The sequence below is a fragment of the Scyliorhinus canicula genome, chromosome 12, assembly GCF_902713615.1.
Source record: "Scyliorhinus canicula chromosome 12, sScyCan1.1, whole genome shotgun sequence".
Taxonomy (NCBI): Eukaryota; Metazoa; Chordata; class Chondrichthyes; order Carcharhiniformes; family Scyliorhinidae; genus Scyliorhinus; species Scyliorhinus canicula.
Window position 1 is genome coordinate 152,273,774 of NC_052157.1, and position 26,394 is coordinate 152,300,167.

At 48.1% G+C, this 26,394-nt stretch overlaps 1 protein-coding gene across 3 annotated transcripts in view; it reads left to right on the forward strand.

Annotated features, from left to right (window-relative positions):
- Nucleotides 1-26,394, forward strand: part of LOC119975066 (multidrug and toxin extrusion protein 1-like) — a 132,815-nt gene that overhangs the window by 41,654 nt on the left and 64,767 nt on the right. For 2 of the 3 annotated variants that reach the window (XM_038814563.1, XM_038814565.1), the window contains exons 1-2: nt 15,427-15,485; nt 17,716-17,877. In XM_038814563.1, the coding sequence (XP_038670491.1) occupies nt 17,731-17,877 (147 nt within the window). In that variant the 5' untranslated portion in view covers nt 15,427-15,485; nt 17,716-17,730. Of the gene's footprint in view, nt 1-15,426; nt 15,486-17,715; nt 17,878-26,394 lie in introns of those variants that run through there. The other variant, XM_038814564.1, reaches the window with a different exon arrangement.

The following is a 26,394-nucleotide window of genomic DNA, read 5'->3' on the forward strand; positions in this document are numbered from 1 at the left end:
GCCCCTAGTCGCCACATTCCGGTGCCTGTTCGGGGAAGTTGGTACGGGAATTGAACCGTGCTGCTGGCCTGCCCTGGTCTGCTTTAAAAGCCAGCGATTTAGCCCAGTTTGCTAAACCAGCCCCTTAAGTGCGCAGAAACGAAACAGACCTTTCCCTGTTCCGCGTTATCGACGAGCCTGATCAATTCGACAACAATCGACAAAGACCGGGAGTGGGATTTTCCAGGATCCCCCCCCCCGCCCCACCCCCCTCAATACGCCATGGGCGGGATTCTCCCCTACCCGACGGGGCGGGGGTTCCCGGCGTAGGGGAGTGGCGCCAACCACTCCGGCATCGGGCCTCCCCAAAGGCGCGGAATTCTCTGCACCTTTGGGGGCTAAGAGCGGTTGGCACCACGGCGACTGGCACCAAAACCTGCACCAGCGGCCTTTGACGCCTGCCGCCCGGGCTGGCTGAAAGGCCTTCGCCGGTTCACGCACGCGCCGGTGGATTCTCTTCCGCCTCTGCCATGGTGGAGGCAGTGGCGGCGGCGGAAGAAAAAGAGTGCCCCCACGGCACTGGCCCCCTGCCGATCGGTGGGCCCCGATCGCGGGCCTGGCCACCGTGGGGGCACCCACCGGGGTCCGATCGCCCCGCGTGACCCCCCAGGACCCCGGCGGCCCGCTCCCGCCGCCGCTCCCGCCGCCACCAGAGGTGGTTCGAACCTCGGCGAAGGGAGAGGCCTCCCAGCGGCGGGACTTCGGCCCATCGCGGGCCGGAGAATCGCCGCAGGGGGCTCGACGTGGCGCGATTCCCGCCCCCGCCAATTCCCGGGTGGCGGAGAATTTCTGCCACGGCGGGGGCGAGATTTTCGGCGGCCCCGGGCGATTCTCCGACCCTGCGTGGGGTCGGGGAATTTAGTCACATGTTTTCCGATGGAGGAGGCGGCTTGGTAATGGTCACTGGCGCATTCTACCAGTCCCGCCAATGTCGAAGTAATTTCACGTGGCTCGCCTATCCCCCTTTCGGGAAACACTCTGTGGGTGGTGGTTGGCGGGGGGGGGGGGGGGGGGGGGGGGGGGCGTTGGAGGGACACCGACAGTGGGACTGGAAGATCCTGAAGGGCCTGAACACCCTCCCTAAATGTCTCCCTTCTAAACTAATTTTGTGGTTTGAAATGGCTGATTGGCGGGCTGCCTTCCAAATGTGTTTCCATCCCAGAAGTTAAGTACCTCAAGACTTTGCATCAGCCAGCTGTCGCATGCTTGACCACGTTGTTAATTATTTGCTTATCTGAAGGGATTTTTGCATTCAGAGAATATGTCGTGGACAATGTTACAACCCAAGCATGCGTGCCTGTCCTGACTGCATTCCAATTCCTCCCTGCCTGAATTCTTCTTCTATTTCTGATGCACATTGGCGATAATTCAAGTGAGCGGCCATTTTAAATGGGCAGCTTTTGTCAGTTCCGCCATTGTACTCCCCTCCCAACTCCGCTTCCCATTTTCCCTTGATCTTCACCACCCACTCGCCTCCCTCCTCCCCCAGCCAATTATATATATCCCCAATTCTTCCCACCTCACTTCCCTCCACCTCCTGCATACACTATCCACCCCCCCTCCCCCCGGCTCAAACCCATGATTCTCGCACCAACATCCCTTCCACCCTAAAATGCCTCCTCAGCTGATTCCATATCTTCACCGTGGACTGCACCACTGGGCTCCCTACTCGGAGCCATTGGCAATGCTGCCGTCACCATAGCCCTCAAACTGGACCCCTTACAAGATTCCTCCTCCATCTTAACCCACTCTACCCCTCCTCCTTCCCACCACCGCCACACCTTGTTCACATTAGAAACCACAGCAAGTTGCTTTGAAATCTGGGCCATGTCACCCAGTTCCCACCCTGGTTCTGCCAGGGCGGCACTGCCAGGCTGGCAGGGGCACTACCAGGGTTCTCGGCTGGCGGTGTCAAGGTGCTCAAGTGGTGTTTTGCCCCACCAGGGATCGGGCCCGGCGGTGCCTTGGCTGTTTGATGTGGGGTGAGGGAGGAGGGGGGGGGGGGGGGGGGCACTTGAGGACCCCCCAGCAGGTGAGTTTGGGCACTGGGGAGGATCCGGGGGTCGTGTCAGGGGGGGGGGGGGGGGGGGGGGGGGGGGCATTTGTTCCCTGCTGAGTCCCCCCAAAAATAAGATAGTGTTGTCATTGTCATCGTTACAAGTTCTGGGAATGATCCCGCTAATCCCGCCCAGGATGGGACTCTTTTTTTTCCCGTTTGATCGTGTCACTAGCCTTTGACCTGCTCGTGTAGCCGCACTATCTATATGGCCGATCCAGCTCAGTTTCAGGTCAATCGAGATCATCGTCCTTCCAAGCTGCCATCCCATCTCCAAATCCCTTTCCTCCCCATGGTCCTTGAAAAGGTTGTCTGAATTGAAACACCTCAGATCAAACGCACAAGTGGCACCCCACGGGATTGTGACAAAGATCGACTTTCCCCCTTCATTCTTCTTGACCAGCCGACAAGCTTTGTGATGAGTGATCAAACCATCCTCCTCCAATGCCTCTCGAGCTGGGTGGGGCTGCTCTGACCTACTCCCATTCTTATCCAATCAGAGAGAGACCAACAGCGCGGGTTCAATTCCCGTGCCAGCTGAGGTTATCCATGAAGACCCCATCTATATGTTCCCCCTTGGAGATATCGTCTAATATCACAGGATTGGTTTGATCTGGCACTACCCACCTCTACCTAGCTCACAATTACCTCTTTCTATTCCTCCTCTGTTAAATTATCAGAATGCTTATATGACATGCAGATTGGATAAGCAAAAAAATCACTCCAATTAAATATTGAGAGGACTGAAGCCATTGGTTTTGGTCCTGGGGTGATATGCATAAGCAGTCATGTAAATAGTAATACGTACGACCTCCAACCAGCAGGTGGCAGTAGAGAACTACCTTGTGACACTGTTACCTAGGGGAGTCTGGAGATAGTCGTCGTAGTGGATAGTCACGTTTGTAGTAGCTCTTAGCTAATTTATAATAGTTTGTAGATTTTGATAATTTTCTTATGGTTATCTAACCCACATTATTGTTTAACAATAAACATTTAACTAGTCACGAACTAGATGTTCTCTCGTACACTTATTCCGACTGGCCAAGGTCCAGAATGCAGCAGGTTGCTGTCGCCATCTCTGTTCCTCAGCTACTGACTCCATTGCTCTTCCTCGCAACAGTCTGGGATTAATCCATTTTGTTCGCAACCTTGGTGCCAATTTGACCTCGATGTGCATTTCTGTCCGCATATTAATGCCATCACCAAGACTGCCTATTTCCACCTCTGTAACACCCAACCTCACCCCATCTCAGATCCTGTGGTGTTGGGACCCGGATGCATGTGACACCTCCACACGTGACTTTTCCAACGCACACTTGGTTCTTTGGATTTCCGGCATCGCCGATGATTCGCATCTACTGCCCACCTGTTCGGGAGTCTTCAAGTAGGAATACCATCCTATTTGTGCAAAGCATTGTTGGTTGCACTGGGCCGACGTCCTGGCCTTTGACTCCCTGGTAGCCCGGAGACGGATCTTGTTAATGTGGAGGGACGCGAAGCTCCCCGAGAGTAGAGACCTGGGTTAGTGACATGGCTGGGTTTCTCAGCCTTGAGAGGATAAAGTTTGCCTTAAGAGGGTCAAAGAACAAAGAACAAAGAAAAGTACAGCACAGGAACAGGCCCTTCGGCCCTCCAAGCCTGTGCCAACCATGCTGCCCGACCAAACTACAATCTTCTACACTTCCTGGGTCCGTATCCCTCTATTCCCATCCTATTCATGTATTTGTCAAGATGCCCCTTAAATGTCACTATCGTCCCTGCTTCCACCACCTCCTCCGGCAGTGAGTTCCAGGCACCCGCTACCCTCTGTGTAAAAAACCTGCCTCGTACATCTACTCTAAACCTTGCCCCTCGCACCTTAATCCTATGGCCCCTAGGAATTGACCCCTCTACCTTGGGGAAAAGCCTCTGACTACCCACTCTGTCTATGCCCCTCATAATTTTGCAGACCTCTATCAGGTCACCCCTCAACCTCCGTCGTTCCAGTGAGAACAGAGTTTATTCAACCGCTCCTCATAGCTAATGCCCTCCATGCAAGGCAACATCCTGGTAAATCTCTTCTGCACCCTCTCTGAAGCCTCCACATCCTTCTGGTAGTGTGGCGACCAGAATTGAACACTATACTCCAAGTGTGGCCTAACTAAGTTCTATACAGCTGCAACATGACTTGCCAATTCTTATACTCAATGCCCCGGCCAATGAAGACAAGCATGCCGTATGCCTTCTTGACTACATTCCCCACCTGTGTTGCCCCTTTCAGTGACCTGTGGACCTGTACACCTAGATCTCTCTGAATGTCAATACTCTTGAGGGTTCTACCATTCACTGTATATTCCCTACCTGTATTAGACCTTCTAAAATGCATTACCTCACATTTGTCCGGATTAAATTCCATCTGCCATCTCTCACCCCAAGTCTCCAAATGATCTCAATCTTGCTGTATCCACTGACAGTCCTCATCGCTATCCGCAATTCCACCTACCTTTGTATCGTCCGCAAACTTACTAATCAGACCAGTTACATTTTCCTCCAAATCATTTATATATACTATGAACAGCGAAGGTCCCAGCACTGACCCCTGCGGAACACCACTAGTCACAGCCCTCCAATTAGAAAAGCACCCTTCCATTGCTACTCTCTGCCTTCTATGACCTACCCAGTTCTGTATCCACCTTGCCAGCTCACCCCTGATCCCGTGTGACTTCACCTTTTGTACCGGTCTACCATGAGGGACCTTGCCAAAGGCCTTACTGAAGTCCATATAGACAACATCCACTGCCCTACCTGCATCAATCATCTTTGTGACCTCTTCGAAAAACTCAAGTTAGTGAGACATGACCTCCCCTTCACAAAACCATGCTGCCTCTCACTAATACGTCCATTTGCTTCCAAATGGGAGTAGATCCTATCTCGAAGAATTCTCTCCAGTAATTTCCCTACCACTGATGTAAGGCTTACCGGCCTGTAGTTCCCTGGATTATCCTTGCTACCCTTCTTAAACAAAGGAACAACATTGGCTATTCTCCAGTCCTCTGGGGCATCACCTGAAGACAGTGAGGTTTCAAAGATTTTTGTCAAGGCCTCAGCAATTTCCTCTCTAGCCTCCTTCAGTATTCTGGAGTAGATCCCATTAGGCCCTGGGTACTTATCTACCTTAATATTTTTCAAGACGCCCAACACCTCATCTTTTTGGACCTCAATGTGACCCAGGCTATCTACACACCCTTCTCCAGACTCAACATCCACCAATTCCTTCTCTTTGGTGAATACTGATGCAAAGTATTCATTTAGTATCTCGCCCATTTCCTCTGGCTCCACACATAGATTCCCTTGCCTATCCTTCAGTGGGCCAACCCTTTCCCTGGCTACCCTCTTGCTTTTTATGTACGTGTAAAAAGCCTTGGGATTTTCCTTAACCCTATTTGCCAATGACTTTTCGTGACCACTTCTAGCCCTCCTGACTCCTTGTTAAGTTCCTTCCTACTTTCCTTATATTCCACACAGGCTTTGTCTGTTCCCAGCCTTCTAGCCCTGACAAATGCCTCCTTTTTCTTTTTGACTAGGCCTACAATATCTCTCGCTATCGAAGGTTCCTGAAATCTGCTGTATTTATCCTTCTTCCTCACAGGAACATGCCGGTCCTGAATTCCTTTCAACTGACACTTGAAAGCCTCCCACATGTCAGATGCTGATTTACCCTCAAACATCCGCCCCCAATCTAGGTTCTTCAGTTCCCGTCTAATATTGTTATAATTAGCCTTCCCCTAAATTAGCACATTCACCCTAGGACCACTCTTCTCCTTATCCACCAGCACTTTAAAACTTGCTGAATTGAGGTCACTGTTCCCAAAATGCTCCCCGACTGAAACTTCTACCACCTGGCCAGGCTCATTCCCCAATACCAGGTCCAGTACAGCCCCTTCCCTAGTTGGACTGTCTACATATTGTTTTAAGAAGTCCTCCTGGATGCTCCTTACAAACTCTGCCCCGTCTAAGCCGCTAGCACTAAGTGAGTCCCAGTCAATATTGGGGAAGGTAAAGTCTCCCATCACAACAACCCTGTTGCTTTTACTCCTTTCCAAAATCTGTCTACCGATCTGCTCCTCTATCTCCCACTGGCTGTTGGGAGCCCTGTAGTAAACCCCCAACATTGTGACTGCACCCTTCTTATTCCTGATCTCTACCCATATAGCCTCGCTGCCCTCTGACGTGTCCTCCCGCAGCACAGCTGTGATGTGATATTCTCCCTAGCCAGTAGCGCAACTCCGCCACCCCTTTTACATCCCCCTCTATCCCGCCTGAAACATCTAAATCCTGGAATGTTTAGCTGCCAATCCTGTCCTTCCCTCAACCAGGTCTCTATAATGGCAACAACATCACAGTTCCAAGTACTAATCCAAGCTCTAAATTCATCTGCCTTACCCTTATTACTTCTTGCATTAAAATATATGCACTTCAGGCCACCAGACCCGCTGTGTTCAGCAACATCTCCCTGTCTGCTCCGCCTCAGAGCCATACTGGTCCTATTCCCTAGTTCTCCCTCAATGTTTTCACCTTCTGACCTATTGCTCCGGTACCCACCCCCCTGCCATACTAGTTTAAACCCTCCCGTGTGACACTAACAAACCTCGCGGCCAGGATATTTATGCCTCTCCAGTTTAGATGCAACCCGTCCTTCTTATACAGGTCACACCTGCCCCGGAAGAGCTCCCAGTGGTCCAGATAACGGAAACCCTCCCTCCTACACCAGCTGTTTAGCTGCTCTATCTTCCTATTTCTAGCCTCACAGGCACGTGGCGCAGGGAGTAATCCCGAGATTACAACCCTAGAGGTTCTGCCTTTTAACTTTCTGCCTAGCTCCCTGAACTCCTGCTGCAAGACCTCATGCCCCTTCCTGCCTATGTCATTAGTACCAATATGTACAACGGCCTCTGCCTTTTTGCCCTCCCCCTTCAGGATGCCCGATACCCGTTCGGAGACATCCTGGACCCTGGTACCAGGGAGGCAACATACTATCCTGGAGTCTCTTTCACGTCCACAGAAGTGCCTATCTGTGCCCTTGACTATAGAGTCTCCTATGACTATTGCTCTTCTGCTCTTTGACCCTCCCTTCTGAACATCAGAACCAGCCGTGGTGCCACTGCTCTGGCTGCTGCTGTTTTCCCCTGATAGGTTATCTCCCCGACAGATTCCAAAGGGGTAAACCTGTTAGAGAGGGGGACAACCACAGGGGATTCCTGCACTGACTGCCTGCCCCTTCTGGTGGTCACCCATTTCTCTGCCTGCACCTTGGGTGTGACCACCTTTATATAACTGCTATCTATGACGCTTCCTGCCACCTGCATGCTCCGAACCATGCGGCCTGTGAGGAGTTCCAGTTGGGTGCACTTGCTGCAGATGAAGCCATCCGGGACACTGGAAGCCTCCCGGACCTGCCACATCTCACAGTCCGAGCACTGCACCCCTCTAATTGACATTGCGTCAATTAATTAGTAAATTAAATTTAAAAGTAAAATAAAAGTTACTGTTAACTATATGTTTCCTAGCACTAGATTTCTAATATAAATGTGAAAGCTAAATACAGTACTCTTTGATCTCTGGCTTAGATACCCCTCTAAATTATAATTAAGTAATAAGTAATTATGTTTCATTAGTTTAACGATGCATAATTTTTAAATTCAGTGTAGCTTCTCAACCAGCCAATCAGGTCACAGCTTTACTGTGATGCCACTTCAGTTTCCCCCCCCCCCCCCCACCCACACAATTTGAAAAGGTAATAAAAATAAATAAAAATCACTGACATTTCCAGGTTCTCAGATGGTCTCTGGTTCTCTCCCTGCAGATTAAAAGTTACAGGCCAGAAGAAAGAGAGAACAAAACAGTCGGGAAAAAGCACCTTCTCCCGCTCTGCACCGAATTACCTCACTGCACCAAATTACCAAGTTCCAAATTTGCTGGGGTTCTCCAGGCGGTGGCAGCCGTTCTTTGACTTTCTGGCAGAACGTTGAAAGGTCAGCAGCAGCAGCAATCCGGCGGCAGGCTGGGGGGGGGGGGGAGAAATAGATGGGGAACTGTGTATGGAATACAACACAGAAAAATACAGCACAGAACAGGCCCAACGGCCCACGATGTGCCGAACTTTTGTCCTAGATTAAGAACAAGTTAATCTGCATTTCATCATTCTATCGGAATCCATGTACCTATCCAATAGCCGCTTGAAGGTCCCCAATGTTTCCGACTCAACTACCTCCACAGGCAGTGCATTCCATGCCCCCACTACTCTCTGGGTAAAGAAACTACCTCTGGCATCCCCCCTACATCTTCCATCATTCATCTTAAATTTATATCCCCTTGTAATGGTTTGTTCCACCCGGGGAAAGAGTCTCTGACTGTCTACTCTATCTATTCCCCTGATCATCTTATAAACCTCTAGCAAGTCACTCCTCATCCTTCTCCATTCTAATGAGAAAAGGTCGAGCACCCTCAACCTTTCCTCATAAGACCTCTTCTCCATTCCAGGCAACATCTTGGTAAATCTCCTTTGCATCTTTTCCAAAGCTTCCACATCTATCCTAAAATGAGGCGACCAGAACTGCACACAGTACTCCAAATGTAGCCGTACCAAGGTTTTGTACAGCTGTATCATCACCTCATGGCTCTTAAATTCAATCCCTCTGCTAATGAACGCTAGCACACCGTAGGCCTTCTTCACAGCTCTATCCACTTAAGTGGCAACTTTCAAAGATCTATGAACATAGACCCCAAGATCTCTCTGCTCCTCCACATTGCCAAGAACCCTACCGTTAACCCTGTATTCCACATTCATATGTGTCCTTCCAAAATGGACAACCTCACACTTTTCAGGGTAAAACTCCATCTGCCACTTCTCAGCCCAGCTCTGCATCCTATCTATGTCTCTTTGCAGCCTGATGTACCATCGATTGCACGGGAGGCGCGTGATTTACCAAAGTCTGGCTTTAATTCACTAGAACGCAGCTCTGCGATCGTCTACAGTGGAAAGGGACGATCGTCAGGCGTCTGAGCATTTATACCGCGTTAATAGAGGCGTGGTTAACTCAGCCTCTCGGCCAATCGGTCGAGAGGCACATGACCGACCAGGGCCAATGGTAAGCCGACGTTCTGGCCCAATGGCAGACGAGTATGCAGATCATATCATCACACAGCCAATAACAGCCCTCCTCACAATCCACAACTCCAACAATCTTCGTATCGTCTGCAAATTTACTGACCCACCCTTCAACTCCCTCATCCAAGTCATTAATGAAAATCACAAACAGCAGAGGAACCAGAACTGATCCCTGCGGTACGCCACTGGTAACTGGGCTCCAGGCTAAATATTTGCCATCCACCACCACTCTCTGACTTATTTTGGGTTAGCCAGTTTGTTATCCAACTGGCTAAATTTCTCACTATCCCATGCGTCCTTACTTTCTGCATAAGCCTACCATGGGGAACTTTATCAAATGCCTTACTAAAATCCATGTACACTATATCCACTGCTTTACCTTCATCCACGTGCTTGGTCACCTCCTCAAAGAATTCAATAATGCTTATGAGGCAAGACTGTTGCTCGTTATGCTTTCCCTTAATTTGGTCTGTTTTAATAACCTTTGCTCTAGAGTCGCCAGGTATCTTTCTGATACCACCACAGGGATCAAAGCCAAGTACTGATCAATAACTCAATACACCAGTTAGTAAGTTTGAAATCAATACACATTTATTATACACACAGTCAATTACTACTCATGCATAAACTCTATTTGCTAAACTACCACTACAACTAAAAGCCTATACTTAGCTTTGAATGGCCCACCAGGTCAGAGGAACAATGGCCGTTGTCCGGTTCTGATACTGCTGGCTTCGAACTGGTACGGAATAGTAGCTAGGAGCGTCTATCTTGTAGCGTGCGTTGACCTTGGACTTACTTGGTTGATGCAGCTGTTAGGCAGGTCTCTCTTCGCTGAGAGCCAAGGCCAAGAGAGCGAACTGAACTTGGGGATGCTATCTTATAGTCCCCAGGGGTTTCGCGCCCTTCTGGGACCATGTCCCAATCGTTCTTATCGATTTTCTCCAATACCGGAGTTGTTCCCTGATCGTTGGGCTGGGTGTTCACTGGCCTGCCTTTGTTTTAGCTCCCACTGGCGCCGGGGAGTCTGTCTTGGTCTCAATTGTTTCAATGTTTCTTTTTGTCCCTGGAGATAGCTCATTAATATGTTAATGGCTATTGGTTTCAGTTCTGTCTGGATTCTGCAAATCTTAATACACAGGAAACCTTGCACCTGCTTGTGTTCTCTGGTGTTGTCCGTTTTTCCCTGCACTCCTTGCGAGTGTCCATTTTGAATCGGGATGTGGCCACCCCAGGTGGCTACAAGACCTACCCCTCACAAATCCAGATGCTTTCCAGATGCTCAGAAATCCTATCCCCCAGTACCCTTTCCATTACTTTGCCTACCACAAAAGTAAGACTAACTGGCCTGTAATTCCCAGGGTTATCCCTATTTCCTTTTTTTGAACAGGGGCACGACATTCGCCACTCTCCAATCCCCTGTTACCAACCCTGTTGACAGTGAGGACGAAAAGATCATTGCCAACGGCTCTGCAATTTCATATCTTGCTTCCCATAGAATCCTTGGATATATCCCGTCAGGCGGACTTGTCTATCCTCAAGTTTTTCAAAATGCCCAACACATCTTCCTTCCTAACAAGTATCTCCTCGACCTTACCAGTCTGTTTCACACTGTCCTCTCCAACAATATGTTCCCTCTCATTCGTAAATAATTCGTAATTGTATACTCTTCTTTTGTAAATGGACTATAACCACCCGTTTGTTAAATTTTCCCCTTTTCGTTATTGGTTGTGTAAAATTTTGTTTGAGAAAAACTTGAATAAAACTATTTTTAAAAAAAAGCTCTCCATAGAATGCATCGTTTGACAGATGACCATCATCTGTTCAAATAGCATGGCCTAGCCATTATGGTCTATGTCACTTGAGCATTGCTATAATATATTCTGAGGTAGAGAGCTACCATATTTATGTATTGGGGACCCACGTGTGCCAATGGATCCTAAGGGTCTTTCTCAAGCTGAGCACGTGAGATTAATTCAATCTGAGTTCCTGCTTCTCCCATGTTGTCCACATTTCAGCCGCGCACAGCAGACTAGTTAGAACAATAACCGGGCAGCACGGTAGCCTTGTGGATAGCACAATCGCTTCACAGCTCCAGGGTCCCAGGTTCGATTCCGGCTTGGGTCACTGTCTGTGCGGAGTCTGCACATCCTCCCCGTGTGTGCTTGGGTTTCCTCCGGGTGCTCCGGTTTCCTCCCACAGTCCAAAGATGTGCGGGTTAGGTGGATTGGCCATGATAAATTGCCCTTGGTGTCCAAAATTGCCCTTAGTGTTGGGTGGGGTTACTGGGTAATGGGGATAGGGTGGAGGTGTTGACCTTGGATAGGGGGTAGGGTGCTCTTTCCAAGAGCCGGTGCAGACTCGATGGGCCGAATGGCCTCCTTCTGCACTGTAAATTCTATGTAAACCTATGTAAATCTATGTAAACATGGACATTTTAGATTCCTTGGTTGTGAGCAGCTGTGAGTTTGGGTTTTTTCGAAGGTCGTGCCTGAAGCTTCCCAAATGCAGCAGCTACACTACCAATACGAGCTTCCCACCTCCCCATCGAGTTCATTCCAATTGAAACCATTGATCCCAGGTATCAGGATTTATCTATATTTTTAACTTCGGGATTCGATCATAGAATTGACAGTGCAGAAGGAGGCCATTCGGCCCATCAAGTCTGCACCGGCTCTAGGAAAGAGCACCCTACCCAGGTCCACACCTCCACCCTATCCCCAGAACCCAGTAACCCCACCCAACACGAAGGGCAATTTTGGACACTAAGGGTAATTTATCATGGCCAATCCACCCAACCTGCACATCTTTGGACTGTGGGAGGAAACCGGAGCACCCGGAGGAAACCCACGCAGACACGGGGAGAACATGCAGACTCCGCACAGACAGTGACCCAAGCCGGGAATCGAACCTGGGACCCTGGAGCTGTGAAGCAATTGTGCTAACCACTGTGCTGCCCAGTGTTTGAGCTGATTGGCTCTTTCTCAGGCCGACCACGAACACTGATTTCCCTGCCGCAGTTGAGAAGGTGTTTTCCAATTGGCTGCCATTCTTCGGCTGGACCAGTCACGATTTGCCGAATCGTCAGCAAACCGGAGTTCACGGGCTGATTTAGCGCCGCTCCCAGGAGCAGCCTCGGTGGCAGGCGGGGCCCCCATACTCCCGGGGGCAGACCGTGCATCCCATTCAAGCTGGCTGGAAAACAGATCCCATTCAGTCAGCGGTGGGATGGGGCTGAAGCAGGGAATCTACCCGCTGGTGAATTGGACTTACTACCCAGCCAAGTAAAGCGCATTATCCCGGAATCCATCCAAATTTAGCGCCGGCACAATGTAATAACCCTTACAGGACCCACGGGGATGGCCCAATTGGTCTTCCCATGGGCTCGTGGAATACCAGCTGCCCCACTGAGGGGCAGAGGCCCAGCAACTGGGGCCCGTGAATCTAGTGCTTAAATGTCGGCCCGGATTGAGACCGGCAAGATCGGTAGTCCCGGCTGGAATTTATGTGCCTTTTGCCAAATCTATTTGCCAAATGAACCTTCGTTTGCGTAGCCTTCTGGGCGTTCCTGAAGAGTTTATACACAGTGATTCTCCCGACCTTGTATGGGTTACGGTGCCTCCTGAAGTCCACCCAGCTGCCTCCCGAGGCGTCCCTCTTTCAAAGGCACCGAGTGCCCAACGAAGGCCCTGAGTGGTCGGTCGATCTGGCCCTGGCCATGGGAAGGGTGTGGCCCCAAGTGCCGCCCTCCTGACCTTGCATGCGACCATCCCTCCCCCATCCATGGACTGATCTTCCATCTGGTCCCCTGCATAGTAATCCTCTCTCATTGAAATCTTTATCCTGCGATTCATCCGTGAGGAGGCAGGAGGATGGATGGATGAATGGATTTGTTTATTGTCACGTGTACCGAGGTACAGTATTTTTCTGCGAGCAGCTCAACAGATCATTCAGTACGTGGGAAGAAAAGGGAATTTTAAAAAGATCAAGAAAATACAAAATCGGGCAACACAAGATATACAATGTATCTACATAAGCACCGGCATCGGATGAAGCATACAGGGGTGTAGTGTTAATGAGGTCAGTCAATCAGAGGGTCATTTAGGAGTCTGGTGACAGTGGGGAAGAAGCTGGAAGAAGGGCTAGGGAAGGTGCTGAGCAGCATTAACAGCTTTACCGCAATCAGTCTTAATGTCGGCAATGTCTTAAACGTCAATCCGTTGGAGACGATCCTTCCATTCATTTCAATGTGGAAAGTTTTGGTTGGCAGCTAAATTTTGGAAGAAGGGAACACAGACCATTTCTGCAAAGCAGGTCTGCAAAAGCAGCAGGCACTGGCTTCTGAACTGTCTCAGGGACTCCTGAGAGACTGTGGGCTGGACCCCCATATTCGATTCTCTGTAAACCTTTTAAAAAAATTAAATTTCACCATCTCGGAGCAGACTCGATGGGCCGGGGAGCCTAATCCTGCTCCTCGATCTTGTGGTCTTAAAATGCCATCTGCCGTGGGATTTGGATTGGATTGGATTGGATTTTTTTATTGCCACGTGTACCGAAGTACAGTGAAAAGTATTTTTCTGAGAGCAGCTCAACAGATCATTAAGTACATGGGAAGAAAAGGGAATAAAAGAAAATACATAATAGGGCAACACAAGGTACACAATGTAACTACATAAACCCCGGCCTCGGATGAAGCATACAGGGTGTAGTGTTAATGAGGTCAGTCCATAAGAGGGTCGTTTAGGAGTCTGGTAACAGCGGGGAAGAAGCTGTTTTTGAGGCTCTTCGTGCGTGTTAGAGATAGAGAAATACAGCACAGAACAGGCCCTTCGGCCCACGATGTTGTGCCGAACTTTTGTCCTAGGTTAATCATAGAATTTTGGACACTAAGGGCAATTTTTCATGGCCAATCCACTCAACCTGCACATCTTTGGACTGTGGGAGGAAACCGGAGTACCCGGAGGAAACCCACACACACACGGGGAGGATGTACATACTCCACACAGACAGTGACCCAAGTCGAAATCGAACTTGGGACCCTGGAGCTGTGAAGCAATTGCGCTATCCACAATGCTACCATGCTGCCCTTAAGAAGAAGTTAATCTACACTCCATTATTCTACCCTAATCCATGTACCTATCCAATAGCCGCTTGAAGGTCCCTAACGTTTCCGACTCAACTACTTCCACAGGCAGTGCATTCCATGCCCCCACTACTCTCTGGGTAAAGAACCTACCTCTGACATCCCCTCTACATCTTCCACCATTTATCTTAAATTTATGTCCCCTTGTAATGGTGTGTTCCACCCGGGGAAAAAGTCTCTGACTGTCTACTCTATCTATTCCCTTGATCATCTTATAAACCTCTATCAAGTCGCCCCTCATCCTTCTCCATTCTAATGAAAAAAGGCCTAGCACCCTCAACCTTTCCTCGTATGACCTACTCTCCATTCCAGGCAACATCCTGGTAAATCTCCTTTGCACCTTTTCTGTTCTCAGACTTCTGTATCTCCTGCCCGATGGAAGAAGTTGGAGGAGTGAGTAAGCCGGGTGGGAGGGGTCTTTGATTATGCTGCCCGCTTTCCCCAGGCAGCGGGAGGTGTAAATGGAGTCAATAAGATGGGAGGCAGGTTCGTGTGATGGACTGGGACCGGGCTGTGTTCACGGCTCTCTGAAGTTTCTTGCAGTCCTGGGCCGAGCAGTTGCCATACCAGGCTGTGATGCAGATTTGAACCCAGTCCCTCAGAGTATTAGCCTGGATTCTGAATGATGAGTCCAGGGGCAATACCACTATGCTACTGCCTCCCCATGTCACCTAAAACTCAGCTCCCTGTGTCTTACCTCGCACCAAGCCCCATTCTCCTCTCAATCTTCTGCTCAATGACCATCTTCTGCTCAAACTCCCTGTCATCGAGCAACATTTTGATTTAAAGATTCTCCTCCTTGTTTTCAAATCCCACCTCGGCCTCACCCCCTCCCTATCTCTGTAGATTTCTCCAGCCCCATCCATAACCATCCACCTTATCTTCACTCCTCCAATTCTGGTCTTTTGAGCATTCCAGGTTTTAACCGTTCCCTGGCAACATCTCCAGTTGACACGCCTTCATGTAAATCATTTTGCAAATGAGCCACTCATCAGGGTCTGTTGCAGATTAAAGTCAGGCTCATTTATTCATTATTATTCTGACACAAACACGTCGTCTCAAAATCTTTCAGATCGGAATTGTGAAATAAAGAGCTTCAGGTAAAGTTTTGACAATTATTTCGAAGCGTTTGGAAATGTTGATGTTGTAATGTAGTTCATCTGTGTGATTCAAACCCATCCTGTAACAGGGACCAAGAACAGTAAAATCTTCACAAAAGTCTTGTGGAAACGCTGACCCAGACTGTCAGTACTGAACGGTAGTGAATAACAGCAACTTGCATTTATATAGTACTGACAATGCGGTAAAACATCTCAAGGCACCTTGTAGGAGTGCGATCAAATACAAACTGGCCCAAAATGTGAGCACTGTTAGGGAGGGAGCTCCAGGTTTCTGAGCCAGTGACAGTGAAGGAACGGCGATCTAGTTCTAGGTCAAGACGGTGTGTGACTTGGAGGGAAATTTGTCGGTGGTCCTGGTACATTTTGTCTGCTGCCCCTGTCCTTTCAAATGGTAGAGCTCCCAGGTTTGACAGGTGCTGTTGAAGGTGGTTAGGCAAGTAGCCGCAGTGAATCTTGTGTATAGTACACACTGCTGCCACAGTGCACCAGTGTCGGAGGGACTGTTGATCAAGGGGATCAGGGGTTATGGGGAGAAGGCAGGAGAATGGGGATGAGAAAAATAGCAGCCATGATTGAATGGCGGAGCGGACTCGATGGGCCGAGTGGCCTAATCCTGCTGCTAGGTCTTATGGTCTTAATTGCGTCGTGCTTCTTGAGTGTCGTTCAAGCCGCACTCATCCAGGAAAGAGAGGGTTATTGCATCACTCTCCTGACTTGCACCTTGTAGATGGGGACACGCTTTGGGGAGTCACATAGAATTTGCAGTGCAGAAGGAGGCCATTCGGCCCATTGAGCCTGCACCGGCCCTTGGAAAGAGCACCCTACCCAAGCCCACACCTCCACCCTATCCCCACACCTCCACCCTATCCCCGTAACCCCACCCCAACTATTTGGACACGAAAGGCAATTGATCATGGCCAATCCACCTAACCCGCACATCTTTGGACTGTGCGAGGAAACCGGAAAATCCAGAGGAAACCCACGCAGACATGGGGAGAATGTGCAGACAGTGACCCAAGCCGGGAATCGACCTGGAGCTGTGAAGCAACAGTGCTAACCACTGTGCTACTGTACTGCCTGTAGATGTAGGTGAGCTACTTACCACAGAATTTGCAGCCTCTGAGCTGCACAGTATTTATATACCTCAACTTGGTTAAATGTCTTGTCAATGGTAAGCGCAAGATTTAGATAGTGGGGAATTCAACAATGGCAATAACATCATTGAATGCCAATGTGGAGATGTTTAGATTCTCGCCTGTTGGAAATGGCCATTTGTGTGATGTGAATGTTGCTTATCAAGCCAATTGTGAATAGAATTAAGTTCTTTCTGCAAATGGACATGAGCTGCTTCAGTATCTCAGAGACCTGAACAGCCTTGAACATTCTGAAATTTTCAATGAACATCACAACATCCAACCTTGTCACACGGGGAGTGTCATTGATGAAGCAACTGGAGATGTGTGGGCCTCAGGCACTACCGTGAGGAACTCTTGTGTCAACCGCACCCCCCCCCCCCCACCACGAGGACCACGGGGAAACCTTCATTGATCCCCCTGTGGGACTGGTGGAATACGAGCGTCCCAGGCTGGGGGCGCAGACTAACCCCCCTGGGGCTCACAGTGAGCAGTGATTAACAGCAGGCCCAAGTCAGGGCCTGGTGGTTAGTTGTCCCCCCCCCCAGCTCGGATTGTACTGGGTGTGAGATGATGCTTGCTGCAAAACTGTGTAGATAATTTTTTTTTTTTTTTGTTTTTGAAATTCTTTTTTTTTTAAATTTAGAGTACCCAATTATTTTTTCCAATTAAGGGGCAATTTAACGTGGCCAATCCACCTACCCTGCACATCTTTGGGTTGTGGGGGCGAAACCCACGCAGACACGGGGAGAATGTGCAAACTCCTTACAGACAGTGACCCAGGGCCGGGATTCGAACCCAGGTCCTCAGCGCCGTAGGCAGCAATGCTAACCACTGTGCCACCGTGCTGCCCCCACTGTGTAGATAATTGTAAATAAATCGACATCAAGTTTGCCGTCAGCCTCCTATGCGTCGTTATAACTTGTAGTAAATGCCTGAGACTGAGGTGATTAGTTTCCAAATCCTAGACCATTCTTTGATTCACTCTCATGTTTGGATGCTTAGCGGGATGGAGGAGTGGGGGAGGGGTTATCCAAAGTAGAGAATAAAAAAACTGGTTTATTTTTCCTTTGCAGTAAAGGATTGGAAAGATGGAGAATTCAATGAAACTCGACTCCAACAATGTTGCCCAGACCTGTGGAAGCTGTGGTAGCCGGTTCCTTAGGAAAATAAAGAGATTGAAACCCATCAACTTCTGGCAGGAAGCGAAATGCGTTTCCAGACTGGCTGGGCCAGTGGTGAGTTTACACCCGCCTAATATCCCATAATATTCAGTGAGGTAGACAGATTGGAGAAATAGGGACCGTTGTCCTCGGAGAAGCACCGGTTGAGAGAGGGTCCGAGAGATTAATTCAAGATTGTGAGGGATCTGGACCGAGTAGATGGGGAGAAACTGCTCCCTCTGGTGGGTGAATCTGAACCAGGGGACACAGCTTTAAGGTAATTGGCAGAAGAAGCAACGACAAGACGAGAAGGAGTTTTTTTCGGGCAGCGAGTAGTTAGGGTCCGCAATGTACTGCCCGAGCGTGTGGTGGAGGCCGGTTCAATCGGAGATCTCAGGCCGGAATTGGATTATTACCTGAAAAGGAAGAATCAGCTGCACTATGGAGGTGGGAGAGTGAATAGAGATGGATTGCTCCTTTGGGGTCAACACAGACTAGATGGACCGAATGGTTTTCTCCCAATGATGTAACTATTCCGGCATTCCATATCCTCCGTGCACATGAAAATGAAAATGAATATCGCTTATTGTCACGAGTAGGCTTCAAATGAAGTTACTGTGAAAAGCCCCTAGTCGCCACATTCCGGTGCCTGTTCGGGGAGGCTGGTCCAGAAACATATCTAAGTATCTGTCAAACCCATTTGTTCAGAGGTGTTTTCCCACCCCGCTGCCCCCAGGATGGGTGAATCGCGAGAGAGCAACAATTCGGGATCCGCCAGCCAAGAAACCTCGTGCCAGTCACCTGACTTGTGGCATCTGCCGTGATTTGGATCAGGCCCTCGCTGGGCGTGATCCAGATAATGATATTTAAATGAACCATTCGGCTTGTTTAAAAATCCCGACGCGGTATTCAGCCGGCAAGCGGGAGTCAACGGCCGCGCCAGCGAAGCCTTAACTGGCCGCTGTTTAGCGTTGGCTTCCACAGTCGTAGACCAGGCCTGATGGCACCTCACCGGGAGGGGTGTTGTCGCGAGCCATTTTAGCCCCCCCCCCCCCCGGTGGGTGGGGACAGGGACGGATAGCACCCTGGCTCTCCCCTGGCATCTGGGCACCTTGACAGTGCCAGCCTGGAAATGTGGCAGTGCCACCTGGACACGCTGGCAGTGTCAACCTGGCAGTGTCAGGGTGCCAGGTTGGCACTGCCAGGGTTCTAGGGCCACTGCCAGGGTGATGGGGCATTGCCAGAGTGCCAGGTTGGCAGTGCCAAGGTGCCCAGGTGCCAGGTTGGCACTGCGAAGGGTCAGGGGCTGAGGGGGCCATTCCCACGAAGGTGGGGGAGAGGGGAGGTTGCTGGGGCAGAAGAAAGGTTGGGGTGTGAAAGGGGAGGGGGTCCTGAAAGTGGATGGTCCAGAAAGGGAAAGGTGTAGAGAATGGGACAACGTTTCAAAATAGTTGCCCGGTGTGGTCATCACCACTGTTGTATATATTAGGAGGTGTGCAGTAAGACCCTGTACTACAGGTACGGGGGTAGTCCCTGCCTGCTGGCTCCACCCAGTAGGCGGAGTATAAATATGTGTGCTCCCCATACAGCAGCCATTTCGCCAGCTGCTGTAGGAGGCCACACATCTTAGTGTAATAAAGCCTCAGTTGTATTCAGCTCTCGTCTTTGTGCAATTGATCGTGCTTCACCCGGTCTGCGAGGAGCCAGTCCCGCTGGTGAACTCAGCTCCCTAGTGCAGAGAATCTCTCTAAATGTGGCGGGGAGAAATTCCACGAGGTCCCCAAACAAACCCACTAAGTGTCCTTGAATAACGGTGTCAATCTTGGCACTGCAGCCATCGGGAAACATCCCGCCAAACGAGACAAAGCCGGACTTGGAATTGTTTCCGGTGAATCGTGCTCATCATTTCCTTCAATTAGACGTTTACCCAATTCTTGTCGCTGAACACATTTATGGAAAACCCTTCAAGTCATCGATGTATTTAATCACCTTCACTGAGCCTATTTATAAAATTCCCTTCACGGATTCCATTAATACAATTCATTTTGTTGAACCCGTTTCGGAAATCGTGGATCATAGAATTGACTGTGCAGAAGGAGGCCATTCGGCCATCGCGTCGGCACCGGCTCTTGGAAAGAACACTCTACTTAAGTCCACATCTCCACCCTATCATTTCCTAACGAGCTTCCAGGAACTTAAACTTACTCAATGTCACACGCACACAGTTTATATAGTTAGTGGAGTTTATTATAAATATTTTAAAATATAGAACAGATTTACAGAGACTACAAAATGTAAATTTGCTGACAGTTTGTCTTTACAAAAAGAGAAATATACTTACACATGGATATCCAGAAGGTTTCTCCATTTCAAAACTTTTGACACAGTAAGAAATCCATACTTACAAAGTCCAGAATGACTTGTTTAACGGATCAGAACCTTGACTTCACCCTCTTACAGGAGAAAAAGAGTTTTTAAAAATGCATTTACGGGATGTGCTCATTGCTGATTAGGGCCACCCCTCATTGGCCTTCTGAAGGCCGTGGTGCAGTCCTTGAGGTGTAGGTACACCCACCGTGCTGTTAGGGAGGGACGTGCAGGATGTTTCCCCAGCAACAGTGAAAGGACGGCGATATATTTCCATGTCAGGGGTGGTGAGTGACTTGGAGGGGAACCTCCAGGTGGTGGGTTTCCCAGGGATCTGGTGCTCTTGTCCTTCTAGATGTTAGTGTTCGTGGGATTGGAAGGTATTGTCTAAGGAATCTTGGTGAGTTACTGCAATGCAGCTTGTAGATGGTACACATGGCTTCGACCGTTCGACACTAGTGGAGAGTTTGAATGTTTTTGGAAGGGGGAACAATTAAGCGGACCACTTTGTCCTGGATGGTGTTGAGCTTCTTGAGTGTTGTTGGAGCTGCACTCATCCAGGCAAGTGGAGAGTATTCTATTGCACTCATGACTTATGCCTTATAGATGGTGGACCAGGGTTTTGGTGGGGGTGGGGGTGGGGGGGGGGGGGGGGGGGGTGTCAGGAGGTGAGTTACTCGCCATAGGATGCCTAGCCTTTGATCTGCCCTGGTAGCCACAGTATTAATATGGCTAGTCCAGTTCAGTTTATGATCAATGGTAACCCCCAGGATGTTGATTGTGGGGGATTCAGCGATGGTAATGTCATTGAATGTCAAGGGGCGATGTTTATCCTCTCTTGTTGAAGATGGTCATTACCTGGCACATGTGTGGCGTGAATGTAACTTGATACTTGTCAGCCCAAGCCTGGACATTGTCCAGATCTTGCTGTATTTGGACAAGGGGCTGCTTCATTATCTGAGGAGTTGTCAATGGTGCTGAACATTGTGCAGTCATCGGCAAACATCCCCACTTCTGAGCTTATGATGGATGGAAAGTCATTGATGAAGCAGCTGAAGATGGTTGGGCCGAGGATACTACCCTGAAGAGTGCTAGTTCGATCGAATCTGTGTCTTTTTTATACATTTTTCTTCCCTTTCTCTAGAATAGCCAGATGTTCCTTATCCCTGTCTGTCTTAAGCAGCCTGTCTTAGAGAAGGCTATTCATGTTTGTAGATTTATATATAGATATACATTTTGAAGGCCGGGGATAGTCTGGTACCTTTAACCTGAACGGAAGTTGTTTGTAGCAGGCCTTTTTAAAGACGGCTATTCATGGATAGCATTATTTATTTAAGGATGGTGAACTTCACAGGACCTGCATAAAAGCAGAGGAAGAAGCACACAAGGTGGCGAGGATTTGTGGGAAGCCGGAGGATTGGGAAGCCTTTAAAAGCAAGCAAAGGGCAACTAAAAAAAGCAATAAGGGAGGAGAAGATGAAGAGAAGATGAGCAAGCACAGTAGCATTGTGGAAAACACAATTGCTTCACAGCTCCAGGGTCCCAGGCTCGATTCCGGCTTGGGTCACTGTCTGTGCGGAGTCTGCACATCCTCCCAGTGTCTGCGTGGGTTTCCTCCGGGTGCTCTGGTTTCCTCCCACAGTCCAAAGATGTGCAGGTTAGGTGGATTGCCCATGATAAATTGCCCTTAGTGTCCAAAATTGCCCTTAGTGTTGGGTGGGGTTATGGGGATAGGGTGGAGTTGTTGACCTTGGGTAGGGTGCTCTTTCCAAGAGCCGGTGCTGACTCGATGAGCCGAATGGCCTCCTTCTGCACTGTAAATTCGATGTCTATGACTATATATGAGTGTAAGCTGGCTAGTAATATAAAAGAAGATTGCAAAAGGTTTTTTTCAATATATAAAAGTTAAGAGAGGGGCAAGAATGGACATTGGACCACAGGAAAATGAGGCTGGAAATGTAGTAATCGGGAACAAAGAAATGACGGAGGAACGGAATAGGTACTTGGCATCAGTCCTCACAGTGGAAGACACCAGTGGCATACCAGAACTTCAAGTGAGTCAGGGGGCAGGGGTGAGTGTCGCGGCCATTACTAAGGTGAAGGTTCTGGGGACACTGAAAGATCTGAAGGCGGATAAATCGCCCGTCCAGATGGACTACGCCCCAGGGTTCTAAAATAGATAGCTAAAGAGATTTTGGAGGCATTGGTGGTGATACTTTGGGAACCCAGAGGCAGGGAATCATAGAGTCATAGGTACTGGCATGGATAGAGGATTGGCTGACTGGCAGAAGGCAGAGAGTGGAGATAAAAGATTCTTTTCGGGATGGCAGCCGGTGACTCGTGGCGTTCCACAGGGGTCAGTGTTAGGATCACAACTTTTCACGATGTACATTAATGATCTGGAAGAAGGAATTGAGGGCATTGTTGCTAAGTTTGCAGATGATACAAAGATATACAGAGGGACAGGGAGTGTTGAGGAAGCAGGGGGGCTGCTGAAGAACCTGGATAGGCAAGGAGAACGGGCAAAGAAGTGGCAGATTAAATACACTGTGGAAAAGGAGGAAATACACTTTGGAAGGAAGAATAGAGGCATTCTGGGAAAAGGTTTCGGAAATCAGAAGCACAAAGGGACTTAAGAGTCCCAGTAAAGGATTCTCTTAAGGTTAACATGCAGGTTCAGTTAGCAGTTAGGAAGGCAAATGCAATCTTAGCATTCATGTCGAGAGGGCTAGAATACAAAAGCAGAGATGTACTGCTGAGGCTATATAAGGCACTGGTAGGACCCCATTTGGAATATTGTGAGCAGTTTTGTGCTGGCCTTGGAAAGGGTCTAGAGGAGGTTCACGAGAATGGTCACCAGAATGATGGACTTGTCATATGAGGAGCAGTTGAGAACTCTGAGTCTGTACTCGATGGAGTTTCGAAGGATGAGGGGGGATCTTATTGAAGCTTACTGAATACTGAGAGGCCCAGATAGAGTGGACATGGAAAGGATGTTTCCATTAATTGGGTAAACTAGAATCAGAGGGCACAGCCTTAGATTGAAGGGACGATCCTTTAAAATAGAGATGAAGGGGAATTTCTTCAGCCAGAGGGTGGTGAATCTGTGGAACTCCTTGCTGCAGAAAGCTGTGGAGGCCAAATTACTGAGTGTCTTTAAGAAAGAGATAGATAGGTTCTTTATTAATAAGGGGATCAAGGGTTATGGGGAGAAGGCAGGAGAATGGGGATGAGAAACATATCAGCCATGATTAAATGGCGGAGCAGACTCGATGGGCTGAATTGCCTAATTCTGCTCCTCTGTCTTTTGATTGTATGGACCTGTTATCAGTGTTTAATGCAGCCAGACTAATAGTCATTCAGCACCATGTTACCTCTGTGGACCTATGGGTCTCTTGCTAAAGTTTTTAGTAATGATTTTTTTAGTTAGGAAGAATTTATGTTTATCAACCCAAGATAATGTCTCTTTGTACATTCATTACTTGGGGTAGTTTGAACTATTTAAGTCTTATCTATACTTCTATTTGTTGTGTTTCTATCCCAATAGATATTAGGGATTCTTAATGATAATTACATGATACAGGTTTCATTTGTACTCTTTGGACTTCATCCGGTTCTGCGGTCAGTGTGATATTCATCACATCCCCCTCTTGATAAACTTTTCTTTACTCAGTTCTTTTACTCTAATCTTATCACTTGTATCAAAGTTAAAGTAAAGAACTCATGCAATTATTGTTATATTTACTCAAAAAACCTTTTGTTACTACTGGACGAGTTTGAGTCTTCTTCATCGAGATTCAGAAGACCTCATCACTAACCAAGGTTTGGGTAGCACATGTTACCTACCACACAGGTACCAAAACATGGTACCAGGGGTGTTGGCTTTAACAGACCTAGTTAGATTAGGTTAGACAAAAAGAGAAGAAAATTCAGACTGGATATGCAACTGTGGAAGACTTTGCAGCAAACGGATCCTCGACGACTAACTATGGGACTCATTGGGCCTCTAGGGCAGCTGGAAACAACTGGTAATTTAAATTATGACTGGAAAAGATTTGAAGAGATATTCCAAATATTTATTGCAGCTAATGACTTAAGCACAGTCTCTGACACAATGAAAATAGCACTACTACTCTCAATAGGAGACCATGAAGCTAGAGAAATCTATAATTGCTTTACTTACTGACAAGGTGAAGACAACACCAAAATAGAAGTAATACTCAAAAAATTTGATGAACACTATAAGAGTCAGTCTGGTGAGATGCTGGAAAGATTTAACTTATGCCATAAATGCCAGAGAAATGGAGGGCCCATCACTGATTTTATCGCAAATTTCAAGTTAATGCCACAAGGCTGTGATTATGCTGATTTCAGAGACACTATGATAATGGATCAATTAATTTATGGACTATCTGACAAAAATTTGAAGGAAGAACTTTCACACAATAAGTATCTAACTCTCGGAACTGCTATACAAAAATGCCTTGTTTATGAACAAAAACAAAATCAATACTGTGAGTCTTTACAAACACAGAATCAGTATCTAGAAAACAAAATCGGTAAAAATGGCGTGAACACTCACTACGAGGCAGAGACAGAATCTCACTCGATGCAACAGCGCTTTTTGATTGGCAGCCATCTTGAGCGAGAGCGTTCCGGTCAGTACGCACATGCGCACTTCTCAAAAAGAAGGAAAACGGCAAAATACACTGGAGAAGCCGCGCATGCGCAGTGCGAAAAGAGCGCACAATAAAGGAAACTCGAAGTGCGCATGCGCAATCGAATCCTATGCATGATGTCATGAGCGTCATGACATCAGAGGACCCGGACCACGCCCACTTAAAAGGGAAATGCACGCAAATGAACAAAAAGAAATGTAAAGCCGCAAAACCCAATTTTCTCATCTCAAAGGGCAGAACAATGCCCGAACTTACACCAGCAGTTGAAAATAACTTTCACAACACCCTGGAACAAGCAGTCTGCAGCACACAAAATGAAGAGCACAATGACAAATCCGAAACCCAAGAATATGATTTGTTCATTGAACATGAAGAGAACGATAAGAACTCCGAAACAAAAAAAATGATTTGTCTACCGAACAATACACACAATTTTACCCAGACATGGCTGAGTTATTCGGATATGCCGATCCCAGCATCAGAAGAAGACAATGCCACACAGAGGGCACAGATCGACTCTACAGTGAGAACACTGCATGACCCCACAGAGAGAGCGATGACAGACCCCACAGGGAGAGTGATGACAGACTCCACAGGGAGAGCGATGACAGACTCCACAGAGAGAGCAATGAAAAATCTTGAAGATTTTGACTCCAGAAGAGGAGCACCAAGAGTCCAGAGAGATCACATCAGTAGAATTCCTGAAGATTTTAACTCCAGAAGAGGAGCACCAAGAGTCCTGAGAGACCACATCAATAGAAATCCTGAAGATTTTGACTCCAGAAGAGGAGCACCAAGAAACCAAAGGTGATTCAAATGAATCAGAAATAACACCAGTAGAGGAGCACAAAGAGATCACAGATGATTCAAGTGAACTGGAAATGACTCTGGAAGAGGAGTCCCAAGGAAGCAAAGAAGAGGAATCAAATCCACCACAAATGACTGATGTCACCAACATCAATGCAACATCAGATCACTCTCACAATTCTCAAGAAGAAATGCTCAATGTAACAGATACCACAAAGGACACTGACACCAATAACTGTGACAAAGACTCACATCATCCACACGGAACACTCGTTGAGCGCAACAGGAACAACAAAAACCGCAAGAAGCGCTGCAGAAACAAGAACAACACCAGCAACATCAAAAACTACAAGAACAACAACAAAACCAACAAGAAGCATAACAAAAACAGAAACAGCAAGCACGACAAAAACAACAACAAGAATGACAACAACAAGAACGACAACAACAAGAACGACAACAACAAGAACGACAACAAAAGCGACCGAGACTGACATGACAGAAACAACAACAATGAAACAATTACCTGTACAACATGGTACAACTCTGCAAATGAAGGACAATGCTACAGCACACTGTAAAACAATGGCAAGACTACAAACATGCCAAGGCATGGCAAAGAATCTCACAAATTCACATCTGCTCCAGAACAAGCAAACATGCCAGCTTTCAAGGCAGATGACGCACGAGATCAATACCACAAGCACAGGAAAAAGTCCAGGTCAGACGACAAAGATGA